Source organism: Sorex fumeus, unplaced genomic scaffold, assembly GCF_029834395.1.
Source record: "Sorex fumeus unplaced genomic scaffold, SorFum_2.1 ptg000021l, whole genome shotgun sequence".
Lineage (NCBI taxonomy): Eukaryota > Metazoa > Chordata > Mammalia > Eulipotyphla > Soricidae > Sorex > Sorex fumeus.
Window position 1 is genome coordinate 13023280 of NW_026606078.1, and position 15425 is coordinate 13038704.

A 15425-nucleotide genomic window follows, 5' to 3' on the forward strand; every position below is an offset into this window, starting at 1 on the left:
CGGTCCTTCACGCCCTACTGAGGTCACCAGTTGCCACCCACGAGCGGCTCTCCAGCACGGCCACAGCCCCAGAAGCACAAGGACTTAATGCAGAACCCAGCAGCTTGGAGCAGAAAAGTGAACGGACTATGCGTTAATCCAGGCCATCAAGTCTGCCCGGAGGGGAAAGGGTGTTGCCCCATTCGCCCTCTCTTCTCTGGAAAGAAGGATGGCAGCCGCATGGGAGCCTTGTGGACAGCAGTTATGAGCCGGGGGTGTGGGGGCGACTAAAACCTCATGGGAAGGGGGACGTTCCGGTTCGTCCTTCATGCCCTACCGAGGTCACCAGTTGCCCCCAACGAACGGCTCTCCAGCAGGGCCACAGCCCCAGAAGCACAAGGACTTAATGCAGAACCCAGCAGCTTGGAGCAGAAAAGTGAACGGACTATGCGTTAATCCAGGCCAACATGTCTGTCCGGAGGGGAAAGGGTGTTGCCCCATTCGCCCTTTCCTCTCTGGAAAGAAAGATGGCGGCCGCATGGGAGCCTTGTGGACAGCAGGTATGAGCCAGGGAGCCAGGTATGTGGGGGCGACTAAAACCTCATGGGAAGGGGGCCATTTCGGTCCGCCCTTCACGCCCTACCGAGGCCACCAGTTGCCCCCCACGTGCGGCTCTCCAGCACGGCCACGACTCCAGAGCACAGAAACCAATTTCTTAACTATCTGACTTTCAGTAGAAATACTTCCAGGGTCAATAAGTAAAATAGCAGAAATCCAAAACCAACATTTAATTCTTGAACCCAACTGTAGAAAGCAAATCACTTCACAATGCTTCATCAGCATGTCTGATTGGGGGGGGGTAAACTCTAAATAATAGTGGTGAATCTTTTATTGAAACAATGAATCTAATCAAAGCATATAGAGTGTTAACTAGAATTCATCTGCCTCACAGGGACTGGGAGGGGTGGGGGGTGGGGTTTTACTGGGGTTCTTCTTGGTAAAAAATAAGTATTGGTAAAGGGAAATGTGTTTGATATTTGCATGACTGAGATCTAAACCTGAAAGCTTTGTAACCTTTCTCACAGTGATCCAATAAATAAATAAAAATAAAATAAAAAATATAAACAGGCCAATCACAAGTAAGGTATTGAAACACTAACGAAAAATCTCCCCAAGAACAAATATCCTGGTCCAGATAGGTTCCCCAGTGAATTCTATTAAACCTTCAAAGAAGATTTACTGCCTGTACTCCTTAAGCTCTTCCAAAATATCGAAGATACATGAATTCTTCCTAATATTTTCATGAAGCTAACAATAGACTAACACCAAAAGCAGACAGAGATACTCCCAGAGAAGAAACTTTCAGACTAAACTCCCTGTTCAATATCAATGCAAATATCCATAATAAAGTCTAAGTTATTCGTATCCAAAACAGAAAACTCATACACCCTGATCAATTGGGATTCACCCAGGCATGCAAGGATGATTCAATAAAAACAAATCAATTCAGGTAATACACCATATTAAGGAACCTTCCTCCAGAAAATAATGGCCATGTAGAACAAGTCTACAGTCAGTATCATACTTAATGGTGACAGACAGAAAGAATTCTCTCAAAGATCGGGTACAGTGCAAGTATATTCACTCTCTCCACTACCAGTTAACATAGTATTAAAGTCTGACTATGGCAATTAGGCAATTAAATAAAAATTAAACGGATGCTAATTGAAAAAAAAAGAACTCAAACTATCATTATGCAGACGACATGATAACAAACATAGAGAACTATAAATAGCCCACAAAACCACTGTTAGAAACAAGAAATAATAAAGCAAAGTGGAAGGGAGCAAAATCAATACACAAAAATCAGTCACATTCTATTCTACAAAGAATGAAGCTGAGGAGAAAGCAATCAAGGAGTCTATCCCATTTAAAACGTTATCCAGAACCAACAAGGCTCTCGGAGTCAGCTTAACAAAAGATGTGGGAGATCTATACAATGATATCTTAAAGTCACATAAAAAAGAAATAGAGGGAGATCTTAGGAAGTGAAAAATATACCATTCTCATGGATTGTATTATTTCAATCAATAATATTAAAATGATATCCTACCTAAGCTATTATAACGATTCAATGCAATCCCCATCCAAATTTAGACAGGATTTCAAAAAGTCAATAAGTTTATATCAGATCAGAAAGGACTGCGAATTAGCCAAAAGAACACTAAAAAACAAAAAATTGAGAGGTAATTCATGACCAAATTTGGAACTGCGTCATACACCTATACTGATCAAAACTTAATGGTACTGGAATAAGACAGACACTCTGGTCAAGGGGTCAATTTCGAATATACTATGACAAAACTCCATAGATGTGGTTAGTTAATTTTTATAAAAGTCCTGAGGACATAAAATGAAGTCAAGAAAACCTCTTTAACAAATGGTGCAGGAAAGATTGGATAACAGCATGTAGGAAACAAGAGCTGAATCAATATTGTACACCTCACACAAAAGTCATTTCAGAGTGGATCAAAGACTTTGAGATAGAACAGAAACTATGAAGTACTTGAGGAAAATATAGAAAGAACACTGCAAGATTAGGGCCTGAAAGGTGGCTTCAAAGAGCTGATAAACTAGCAAAGGCAACAAAATAAAACATTCACAAATGGGATGACAAAAAGTTAAAGAGCTGCATGTCAAAATCAACAAGGGTAAAACTAAAAGACACCAATGGAACTGGAAAAATATTTACAATCAAAACATCAGATAGAGGTTTTATATATAGGATCCATAAAATACAAAGATCAACACAAAGAAATTAAAAAACCCTATCAATAAATGGTGTCAGGAAATGAATGGACACTTCTCAGAGCAAGAAAGGTGGAGAGCCAGTAGGCACATGGAAACATGGTCATCAGTCAGAGAAATTCAAATCAAGATAATAATGAGGTATCTATCACCTCACACCAGTGAGAATGGTACATATCAAATACAGTAGGAACAAGTTGTGTTTGTGGGGACGTGAGAAAAACTGAGAGCATTTAACTACAGCTGATGGGAAGGTGGTTTGGAAACCCCTGTGCAAAACCTTATGGAGAGTTCTCAGTAAACATAGTGGAGAGCAGCTGTCACTGACAGATCTGAGTTGATGGACCAGAGGGTTCTGGGGAGTTTTTGTTTCATTTCCCCGTGGGTCTGAAGCACTGGGTATTAATTGTTACCATAATTAGACTGACAAAAATAGTCAGCCTCATCCTCAGGCTGCACCCCAGAGATGGTCAGGTAGGCAGCATTGGAGGAAGTCTCGGTGGACCCAGAAAACCTTTCAGGAACCCCGGAGGGTCTTTGATTGTATTTATAGATCACATTTGTGGGGGCACTCCCAGGCCGCTGCTGGTACCAGTGCACATAGTTAGACCCAATGTTTCCACTGCTGCGGGTACAAGAAATGGTGACCTTCTCCCCTGGAGATTCAGACACAGAGGGAATCTGATTCAGCACAAACTGGGCCCAAATACCTGAAAGAAAAAAAAACACAGAGATCAGTTACACAGAAGGACATGATCCCAGAAAAGACAGAGAGGTCATCACTAGTAGCCAGCCCCTCCCTGAACTGAAAAATTCCCAGCAGGCACTACCTGTACAATAGGCCAGGAAGGTGAGGAGCAGCAGAGTCCGGGCCATGCTGAGACACCCCCACACTTTGTGCCCAGGGCTTGACAGCCACCCTGTGTCCTCAAGGACTTTATAGGGCCTCCTAATTCACAGGGTGGGAGGTTTTTCATGCAAATCTTCCCCTCTTAGGAAGCTATGAAAGCCCCTCCTTGAAATTGGACAAGACTCATGCTGAGTAAAGAGACTAGATCAGGGAGGAGGATTTCTCCAAACAGGGCAAGAGTGACATCTGCTGGGCAAGGGGAGAACTCACAGAACCCGAGAGCCAAGCGGACACAGCACCGCCCCCTAGTGGACACAAGAGATGTGTCCCTCTTCTACCCAAGCCACATACTCAGAATTCCAGATCATAACCAAGATTCCCTACATTGTATTTTAATCTCATTTTGCATTTTATACTTCCTAACTGTACTGATGGGGCAGAACAATGTTGAGTTATTCTCTGGAATATCATAAAGTGAATGTGCTACAGTAGAAGGAATGGGAGTCATTTCTGCACTGAATTTATCTATTTATTTATTTATTCTTTTTTTATTAGTTAAACACCATGAGGTACAGTTGTAGACTTGCAAACTTTCCTGCTTGGGTTTCATTTATATAATGAGCGAGCATCCTGAATTGAACCCCATCTCAGAATTTACTGGGCTTTGAGGTCAAGCAGGGACACTTGACACAAAAGAGTCAGCAGCTGTCCAGGGAACACATGTGGCCAAGCCCTGATGCTTGTCTTTGTACCTGGCATCAGGACAAGTTAGACTCACTGAGAAGCCACAATGCGTTTACACTTTTCCTCTTCCCTTCCCTTCCCTTTTATTGCATTTGTTCTTTTGGCATTAACTTGGAGGCTCATTCGTTGTTATGATACTAGCCTTTAAGTGTCGATTTTCATGTAGAATGAAAATTATGTCTTTGACCTGGAACATTTAGTATTAGTTAACTGTATTGATTTTGACTGAAATTATCTGTTTTATGATGCTGTTAATCATAATTTCACATGTGAATAATTCCAACACCACGCTCATCACCATCATCACCCTTTTCCTACACCAGGAACAATACCAGCCATCCCCTTCAACCCCCATGGCATTGCACCAACTCAGTTGTTAACCCATTATATTGCCTTTGAGCCTTTCCTGCTACTTTGCTGAGTATCTATAAGTTTGAAATAGGAGAGAGAGAGAGAGAGAGAGAGAGAGAGAGAGAGAGAGAGAGAGAGAGAGAGAAAACAATCTGTGTTGGCCACCTTCCATTTGACTTCACTCAGCATGATATCTTCTACTTCATCCATGTCTTGTGGACTGCAAATTCTATGATTCTGGTCTTTGTAAGAAGTGCACAGTAGCCCGTTTTATATAATTCCCACAATTTCTTGATCTATTTATTCAATGTTGGGAATTTCGGTTGTTTTTACACTTTGGCTATTGCACTAAGAGTGACAATAAACACTGGTGTGCATATATCCTTTGAGATTAATGTTTCTGTCTTTTGAAAATAGATGCCAAGAAATGGTACCAGTGGATAATGTGGTAGTTCTATTTCTATTCTTTGATAGATCTCCATATTCATATTAGATTCCACAGAGAATGAACCAGAAGACATTCTCACCAGGAGTGAATAAAAATTTCCTTATCACCCTTATCACTCCTTATCACTCTTCCAAAACTGGCTGTTTCTGGAAACTTAGATGTAAACGGAGCAGTTTATTTAAATGTGAAGTCTTCAGACAACAACCCTGACTGGGACAGAGTTTTCCTGCCATTCCTCATCTTTCCATGTCCCTATGATAGACCCAATTATGTCCACCCAAACAGACATACTCAGTTTTGTCCTTAGGCTGCAGCCAGAGATGAGCAGAAGCCCTCATTGGTCAAGGCATGATTGAATCCAGAGAAACATCTGGGACCACCTGGGAGTTGGTGCTTCTTGGAGTCTCTGCGGTTGTGCAAGAGATACCAGATAAGGGTCTCTCGTTTCTGTTGGTACCAGACATGCATTTGCCACTAACACAGAAGCCACTTCTCAGGGTGCAGATGAGGCTAATGCCCCTAAAGGTACTGAGAGGGACAGAGGTTGGGTGGCTATGCCAGCAACGGCTGGGAGAGGAAACCTGCAAAGAGGCAGGACATGGGATAGAGTCAAGTATTATTTGTTTGATCAGAGTTTTGTCCTCAATCGAGCTGGAGGGTTTTCTCTATCGCCCCAACACCTAATCCATCTATGCAGTGAGAGAGAAGCCAGAACAGGGGTCCACGCCATCATATACAGAGGCCCTGATCCCACAGTAGGGCTGGTCTGATCCAACCTCCCATTCTTCTCTCCTCTCTTTCCAATCACAAGCTCACCAGACAAATGAATTTCCATCCAGTGACTTCCCACATCCTCCCTGAGCCCTGGTTCTAGAGCTCAGCTCACACCCAGACTCAGGAAGATGGAGATTTGCTTCACTCTTAGGGAAAGCCCAGGGAGGAAGAACCTGCTGACAGTACACACTGGCTCTGTTCAGGGGAATCTGTCAGGCCTGAGAGGTCACAAATGATGCATCTCCTCAGTGAGCACAGAGCCCAGCTCCCAGGAGTGGCTTCTTTGAGGTTTGGAGTTTGTTCTTCTAGTTATATTTTTTACTGATTTGACATTGATTTTACACTCTCATAGTGTATCAAAGACTTCACATTATGAGGGTAATTCTCATCACTCCCAGGCACACAAAACTCTTTGAATATTCCATTTCCTGTCTTTCTACTAACCAATGTATTTTTCTCTGTATTGAGGACTTAATTTTGTTATATTTTGCCAGTTATTTTGCCAATTTATTTGTTTCAGTGATTCCGGTACCACATACCAATGAAACTGTATATAATTATTTTTACACTTCTTCATCTCATTTAGGGGCTGGAGCAATAGCACAGTGGGTAAGGCATTTGCCTTGCAAGTGGCCAATATGGCTGACCTGAGTTCGATTCCTCCACCCCTCTTGGAGAGCCCGGCAAGCTACTGAGAGTATCTAGCCTGCACGGCAGAGCCTGGCAAGCTACCCGTGATGTATTGGATATGCCAAACACAGTAACAACAAGTCTCACAATGGAGATGTTACTGGGCCTGCTCGAGCAAATCGATGAATAACGGGAGGACCATGACCGTGATCATCTCATTTAGCATAATCAGTACAAATTATCCGCAAAGTAAAATTATATCCGTTTTAATAACAGTGTTCCATGTGTATACATAAGCACGTACGTTTCTTGAGTTATATGTATGTCTATCTATCTATCTATCTATCTATCTATCTATCTATATACATATGCCATATCTTCTACATCTAGGATCTGTGGAGAGGAAGGGTGTTTATACCACATGAACTGTGCTCAAAGCTTATTCTTGACTCTGTGATCAGACATTATTCCTGGCAGTCTTAAAAAACCTCCACTGTACTGTGTTTTCAGACCCTTAGTCTGTGTTCTATCAATAGGCATATATTTCCACTGATTCTATGCCATAGCTATTGTGAACCTAGTGCTGTGAACATAAGCATGCAACTGTCCTTTCAGTTTAGAAGACTGCTTGATCATGTGGCGTTTTCATTTTCACTTTTGTTAGAAATCTTTGTAAGGCACTTTGATTTCCAAAGTTCCAATACCAATACCACCACCTGTGTCAACTTCCCTCCCCTAATGTCCCCAGTTTCCCTTCCCTCAACCCTGCCTGACTCCTTAACAAGCAGACTTTTAAGATTCATTATTGTACATTGGACCCTATACTTATAACATTTTTCCATGGGCCTTAGATGTATACACAGAAATACCTGTACATAGCAAATGCTTCCAAGGAAACAGCCCCTGCCGCTGTGCCCTTCTGCCCATGTTCCTACTTTTTGACCTCTCCATTTCTCTTATTTCTTGACTTTTTCATTACTATAATCTAGGAACAAGGGTTTGCTCCACTTTCATAATTTGCTCTTCATATCATGTTCTTCTCTATACCAAAGATAAGTGAGATCACGAAGAATGGCAGAGATTAGTACCAGGAATTTTACTCAATGACCCGGAGAACAACCACACATGTTAGGGGGAAAGGGAGCTCAGAAAGAGAAGGGAACACCAAACAAAGGGTGTTGGGAGGATCCTCCCAGGATGGGAGAAACATGCTGAAAGTAGACTATCGACCAAACATGATTGCCACTCAATGCCTCTTTTGCAAACCACAGCACTCAAAAGGAGAGAGAGGGAAATGCCCTGCCACAGAGGCAGGGTGGGATGGGGGCTGGGGAGCGGGAGGGATACTGGGATCCATGGTGGTGGGAAATGCGCACTGGTGGAGGGATGGGTGTTTGATCATTGTATAATTGAAACCCAAGCACAAAAATGTGTAAGTCTGCAATTGTACCTCATGATGTCTCACTATTAAAAATATAAATTAATTAATAAAAAAAAACAAAGATAAGTGAGATCATTTGGTATAGGGCCTCCTCCATCTGATTAACTCAATTAACATGCTATCCTCCACTTCCATCTGTGTTTCAGGGAATTACATGACTTCATCATTCCATGCAACTGCAAAGCATGCCATTGTGTATGTATACCATACCTTTTTTATTTATTCATTTGTCATTGAATGTCTGGGTTAATTCCATATTCTAGCTATTGTACTAAGTGCTGCAGTGAACAATAGAGCTCATATGTCCTTTCAAATGGATGTGTTTTGACTTGGAGATAGAAAATGAACATTTTGGGGGGTAAGGCTTAGATACTAACAACAAGTTGACTCAAATGGCAGCTAATCTTACTTTGATAAAATTCAGAATTATAAGAAAAAATTCAATATGTTTTCCATAGAAACTGGACCCAGCTGAGGAATCCTATTTTTAAATAGATTTTATTTGGAGGGCTTTTAAGGTTTGGAGGGGGAGAGAGTGAGAGAGAAAGAGAGAGGAACACACTCAAGAGAGAATGCAAGCTTCTCCAAGAGAAGAGAGAGCCCCTACACACATCCTAGCATTAGACACGAAAGCATGATGGGAGATGCGGGTGACACATGTGCTCAGGCACCACAGTGCTTGGCCATGTGGGCGCAAGCAGCACATGGGCCGGGCAGCATATACATCAAGGATTCCTTTTTTTTTTAACCACATCATACCAATAGCTGTTATTTCCAGACATATATTCATATATGTCTGTAAACATACATATATATATTCTCACAGCTTTCAGGTAATACATCAACATCATTTTTGTGTGTGTGTTTCTCTAAGGGAAAAGAGGCACTTTTTTTCAGATGATTATTGATCATCTCTATGTCTTCTTTGTGGATGTGTCTGTGTCTCTCTCCCTATTTTATCATTTTATGATTTAGTTACTGACTGGGTTTTATTCACTAGTTTGTTGAGTGCTTTAAAGATTTTGACTGTTCGTCCTTTATGTGAAGTATTATGTATAAATATATTCTCACATTCAGTTGTGTGTCATTTTATTTTAACTTTGCCATGCAAAAGTTTTTAAATTCAGATAGTTGCACATGCTTAATTTTGTACAGTGGAATCAGGCCAATGGAGACCTCTTAGAGAAACATAAATCCTTTGATATTTACATCTTTCCTTTATATTAGCTACACTTAACTGATATGTGTCCTTTTCCTTGTGCCCTCTGAATCATCTTTAAGTTAAGCAATTCAGTTCTCTGAATTGCTTAGATGGTGCTACAGTGGTTGCTGGAAAGGATCAGAGACATCAATTAAGATAAAGAGATAGAAGTGTGTGATTCTGCTGTTTTGTTTTGTTTCTGTTTGCCTATTTGTTTTATTTTTTCCCCTGGGGATAAAACACAGGACTTTACCATGGAAGGTATGTGTTGTAAAACTGACTGGTAGCCCAAACTAGAGCTTGGTATTTTGAAAATAAAACAGAGAGAACAATGAAGAGATGATTGAAACTTGAGAATACAAGCAGAAGAGGGGAGAGTAGCCACGAAATAGAGCTGAGTTGATGAGAAGGGGAGTTTTTGTCTCACTTCCCTGTGGGTCTGGACCCCTGGGTGACAATTGCTGCTATCATCATAGGACAGACAGTAATAGTCTGCCTCGTCCTCAGGCTGCACCCCAGTGATGATCAGGTGTGCAGCGTTGGAGGAACTCTCAATGGACCCAGAAATCCTATCGGGAACTCCAGAGGGTCTTTCATTGTCTGCATAGATCACGTTTGTGCGGGAACTCCCAGGGCGCTGCTGGTACCAGGACACATAGTAATCCCCTATGTTTCCACTGCTGCGAGTACAAGAGATGGTGACCTTTTTCCTCTGGAGACATGGGACACAGATGGGATCTCACTCAGCACAAACTGGGCCTAACTCCCTGAAAGGAAAGAGAAGAAAGATCAATGAGACAGAAAGATACAGTTCCGGGAGAGGAGGGAGACGTCATCATCCTATTGCCACCCCTGCAAAATTCCAAGCAAGCACTACCTGTGCAGGAGGCCAGAGAGGTGAGGAGCAACAGAGTCCAGGCCATGCTGAAGACACCGCCAAGCTTTGTGACCAGGATTTGGCAGTCACACTCTGTCCGGGAGCCCTTTATAGGACCTCCTACTCCACAAGGTGGGACGTTTTCATGCAAACCTTCCCCTTTCAGGAAGCCTTACAAGCCCCTCCTTATAATTGACCTAGACTCAAGATGAGTAAAGAGAGATTAGAACAGGGGGAAGAATTTCTCCCCAACAGGGCAGGGTGACAGTTGCTGGGCATGAGATTCAAGACTACAGAACACTGCTCCCTGGTGGATACAGGAGAAATTTCACACCTGGGCCCCTGCAGTCCAGACATCGACGTTCTCCAATTCACATCCCTGAGTTTTCCAGATCATAACCAAGATTCTCTGGTTATGATCTCACTTAATATCACTTTGCATTTTATGCTTTCTGACTGTGCAAATTGACCATGACAATGTGAGTTATTCTGTGGAATATCATAAGGTGAATGAGCTAATTCAAGGAAAGGGAGTGGTATCTGCACTGAATTTAACTCCAAGGCATGCTAGGGCAAAGACCTTTCCACACTAGAAGAAACAAAGTTTATGTGCACAAAATGTATGATCTACGATGCACCAAGAAACATTATGAACATTGAATCAAATGGAGCATGAAACATTTCTAATATATGTTGAATTACGCTGGCCATCATTTATTATAGATTTTTAGAAGAAAACTAGGTACAGATCTGACTGTTGGTTTGGGTATCAGTTCAACATGAATCTAGGAGCTGACTTTCCCACAACTGCACTAGTAACCGTTGAGTTCCTGAGCTCTATCTCTGAGTTCTCTAGGCTAAAACTCCAGTTTGGCTAATTGCAGGTGTAATGGTGCCAGGGATGATTAATGGGGAGACATTACACTGGGTATTTACATCTGCCTGGTAAGGAGCAAGTTCAGAGCTGAGCACCTGGGAGTCAAATGCAGGAGTTCAGCATGTCTAAGACAGGCTGAGCGGTGACAATGACACAGGCCACCTGGTTTTAATATCATGAATACATTTGATTTTTCCACACCGTACAAGTTACACAATATCACGACCTCCTTACACAGGTGCAATTTTTATGTTAGTGCAGATCTGGAGCCATCAATGACAGGTGTTTGAGAAAATTTTTGACGACAGGAAAGGCCAGGCCTTTTGGGTGTGCTCATAGAATTCATTATGTATCTAATTATGAGCAAGCTTTATTTTATATTACTTCAATTAAAGCAGTGGAGCGATAGCACAGTGGTAGGGCATTTGCCTTGCATGCAGCCATCATGGCCGACCCGAGTTCGATTCCTCCGCCCCTCTCGGAGAGCCCGGCAAGCTACCGAGAGTATATCGCCCGCACGGCAGAGCCTGGCAAGCTCCCCGTGACGTATTAGATATGCCAAACACAGTACAACAAAATCTCCTATGGAGACGTTACTGGGCCCGCTCGAGCAAATCGATGATCAACGGGAGGGCCTTTACTTTACTTTACAATTAAAGGGATAGAGCCCTAGCACAGCAGGTAGGGTATTTGCCTTGCATGCAGCTGACCCAGCCAACCCGAATTCGATTCCACCACCCTTCTCAGAAAGCCCATAAAGCTACCAAAAGTATCTCATCCGCACGGCAAAGCCTGGCAAGCTTCCTGTGACATATTCGATATGCCAAAAAAGGTAACAACAAGTCTGATAACGGAGACATTACTGAGCCCACACAAGCAAATCGATGAACAATGGGAGGACAGTGCTACAGTGCTACAGTGCATTTTGTAGCATATGTAATCTAATATATTTTAATCACTCACTTTAGTGGTGTTTAGAAAAAGGTAAATATAAAATATATAAAGATATCATAAAATTTAGGAAGTATTAAAATGGTTCATACTATTGCAAAACCTGTATTCCTTTTTGAAAGTTTCCTTTAAATTATTGAGCAAACCTGCCATAGCTCACTAACGAGCTTGAGAGCCACATTTTTCCAATATTCCTGAATCCCGAATTGACCTTGTGAAAACACAGGCAAATATTTCCTGAAAAATATAGACAGTGTACTGGTTTTAAAAGAGATTATAGGAGGGCCAGAGCAATAGTACTGTGGATAGGACACTTGCCTTGCTTGCAGCAGAATCGGGTTCAATCCCTGGCACTTTATGACCACTTTGAGCATCCACCAACATGATCCCATGTCAGAAATAGAGCAGTAAGTCCCGAGCACCACATGTATGGCCACAAAACAAATCAACAAAAAGGGGGAAGGAGAGGAGGCTCTAATATGTTTAATAGTAACTATATTACTGGAACTGAAGACTTGTTGTTTTGCTCTATTTTATATAAAATGTGGTTCTACAAAAGGGAATGCCCTGCCACAGAGGCAGGGTGACATGGGAGGGATGGGGGTGGGAGAGATACTGGGATCCATGGTGGTGAAAAATGGGCACTGGTGGAGGGATGGGTATTTGATCATTGTATAATCTAAACCCAAGAACAAAAATTTATAAATCTTCAACAGTACCTCATGGTGTTTCACTCATAAAATTTTTTTTAAAAAAATTGGTTCTAAGGATAGTTTTGAGGATAACTTTTTAAAAATACCAATGATAGATAGGTTTAAATGATATCAATTCTAGTTGTAATATGTTGAAAATCTCTCTAAAATGACAGATATTTCTTGGGGGCCAGAGAGATAGCATAGTGGATAGGGCACTTGCCTTGCACCCAGTTGACACGAACATTCCATAGGTCCCCCGAACACTGCCAGGAACAATTCCTGAATGCAAAACCAGGGGTAAGCATATCTGGGTGTGGCCAAAAAACAAACCAATGAATAAATAAGTAATCAATCAATAAAATGCCAGATGTTTGAGTGAGAAAGTTAGGCTCTGGAATCATTCTTTCTGGGTTGATACTGACACAAGCCACAATGCCTGCAAGAGGCTTGTGCAACTGTTCTGCTGGAAAATGGTGCTGACCCCAGAGTGGCAGACAACAGTGCGAGACTGTTTTCCACTAGGCTGCCCTGGATCCAATCACATAAATAGAAGCAAAGTTTCTTTCTTATTATGCAGGCTATTGATGCGTGGGTGACAGCTCTCCCAAGCTGGGTGTGGGGGAAATGGGATGACAGTGAAACAATAGTCAGAGATATCAGCAACTCTTGGTAAAAGTCAGAAAAATTGGAAACCTTACACATTGAAGAAAGACAAGTAAGCCAGTGCAACTCTGGAAATATACATCTGATTGTGTTATGTCCCGGGAAGGGAGTTTCACTCCCACATTGACCAGACCAGACGTGAGGATACAAATGCAAGGCCCCTTTTTGCTAGCTTGAGCTAGGGTTCAAGTCTCATCCAATGCCGTGGAGTCTCGACAAAGACCCGGACCCAAGTTGCAAGAAACATTATATAGCATTTTGTTACATAAGCAATGTTTGGCAGTATCCCCAAGAATTGAGGTGAAGCAATCACAAGTCTGTGAGTTAAGTGGTTATGCCCACCTGCTGTGCCCAGAGATGTCCTACTTATCACAGGACTGGCTAGAGGCTTCTAGGGGATTTCCAGCCTCTGCAAGGACAGTCTCAGGGAATTCTTTAGGAGGAGGGGGGAGGGGAAACAGATATTTAGGTCTACTGCTTGTTTTGTTGAAGTACAGCCTGTCATGGCACCTATGAGGTGTTTTTCAACCTCACAACTGCTCTGATCATCTAGAATGTTACCAATTGGCTTGACCATTCTACCCCTTGAGATGAAAACTAACATTGAAATAAACAAAAACTAGTAAACCAATGCTTCTGCAATCCTTTGCATGAGAGCAAACAGATTATCAAATAGCAGAAATGAGCACCTTCAGCTGAACAAATCAACAAAATGTGGTAAGTTGATATATACTGGAATATAATTCAGCAAAGATTCTTTGATATTTACTATGCTTAGTCCAGTTTACCGGCTGGAAAAATACAAATACTGTATCAATTTGCCCAAATGTGAAATAGAACCCCAAATAGGGAACAAACAAACATGAGAGTAAGTCTTTAGATTTTGAGACAGTTTGGGGTTAGCTGGGGGGAAGGGTAGGAGCATGGACCAGGGTGGAAGTAGCTGACTAGGTGTAGATAGATGGAAATGAGATGTGAGGTGGCAGATATAGACAGTGTATACGGAAAGGAGGAGTGAAGCCACACCACTGAAACTTTTGAGGGTTGTAATCTGGTGTGAACTCAGTAGCAGAATACACTATTGTCCCATGTCACATCATGCATGGGCCTAGAAATATTGTATAATACAAATGTAAGTAAAGTAAAGGAGTTGCTAAGTACCTAATTTTTTCGAATCTATAATGTGAAATATCCAGAACAGGAAAATTCATGAGGATTGAACATGTATTTTGGTTTCTTTGGAGTGAGTAGGGTCAGATAGGATGAGAAGAATCAAAATGGCTTTGAACTTTCTTTACAGAATGGTGAAAATATTGAAAAATTAGATTTTCGTGTTGACTATGCAAGTCTATCAATTCATGAAGCACAATTGAACTGGGTACTGTAAGTGTGTTTAAACATGATTAATAAAGGTAACATCTCAACATAGCTATTAAACACACCCAGTCTGAGAAGGAGGTGCCGTTATTGACCCTGTTCAGTGGGTCTGAGCTCAGACACACTCAGAAAGTACAGGCTCCACAGCTCTGTTTCCTGTTTGGCACAGGCTGACATGTGGGGATCATTTAGACCATGCCTGGGTTTTTGTCTCACTTCTTCTTGAGTCTGAAGCACTGTGACATTGCTGATACTTTTGTCCCATGCAGAACAATAATAATCAGCCTCATCCTCAGGCTGCACGCCTGAGATGGTCAGAGTGGCCTTGTTTCCAGATGAAGAACCAGTGAACCGAGCTGGAATCCCTGTAGGTCGAGTACTTTCAATCATCACAGTTTTGGGGGCAGCACCAGCACCAGGAATCTGCTGGTACCAGCCTGTGCTATAGGAACCGACATTGTTGTTGTTTCCAGTGCAGGAAAGGGTGACTGTCTGTCCCACAGACCCTGACACTGAGACTTCCTGAGTCAGTCCAGTCTGCGCCCAGGAGCCTGAAATGGAACATGGGAGACACAGAGGTGAGACAGTTACTAGCCACAGCCTGTTCTCAAAACAAAGCATTTTCCCACCACTGCAGCCCGTCAACCCAGAGCATGGTCTCCAGCATAATCATTTCCCCAAGTTCCCACTATCAGTCACCTGGGTACTGAGTTAGCAGGAAGAGAAGGACAGGAGGCCAGGCCATTGCAGAGACACCCT

The 15425-nt window shown here is 42.3% G+C and overlaps 1 pseudogene and 2 gene segments (V, D, J or C); all 3 read right to left on the reverse strand.

Moving 5' to 3' along the window:
* Window positions 1-3189: 3189 nt before the first annotated feature.
* LOC130022915 (immunoglobulin lambda variable 6-57-like) lies at window positions 3190-3663 on the reverse strand. The segment is given in 2 exon segments: window positions 3190-3497; window positions 3618-3663. Coding segments are annotated over 2 exon segments (354 nt in total).
* A 1820-nt stretch (window positions 3664-5483) lies between these two features.
* Window positions 5484-10149, reverse strand: LOC130022892 (immunoglobulin lambda variable 6-57-like; annotated as a pseudogene).
* An 806-nt stretch (window positions 10150-10955) lies between these two features.
* LOC130022893 (immunoglobulin lambda variable 2-18-like) lies at window positions 10956-15411 on the reverse strand. The segment is given in 3 exon segments: window positions 10956-11075; window positions 14883-15217; window positions 15366-15411. Coding segments are annotated over 3 exon segments (501 nt in total).
* Between the last annotated feature and the right edge of the window lie 14 nt (window positions 15412-15425).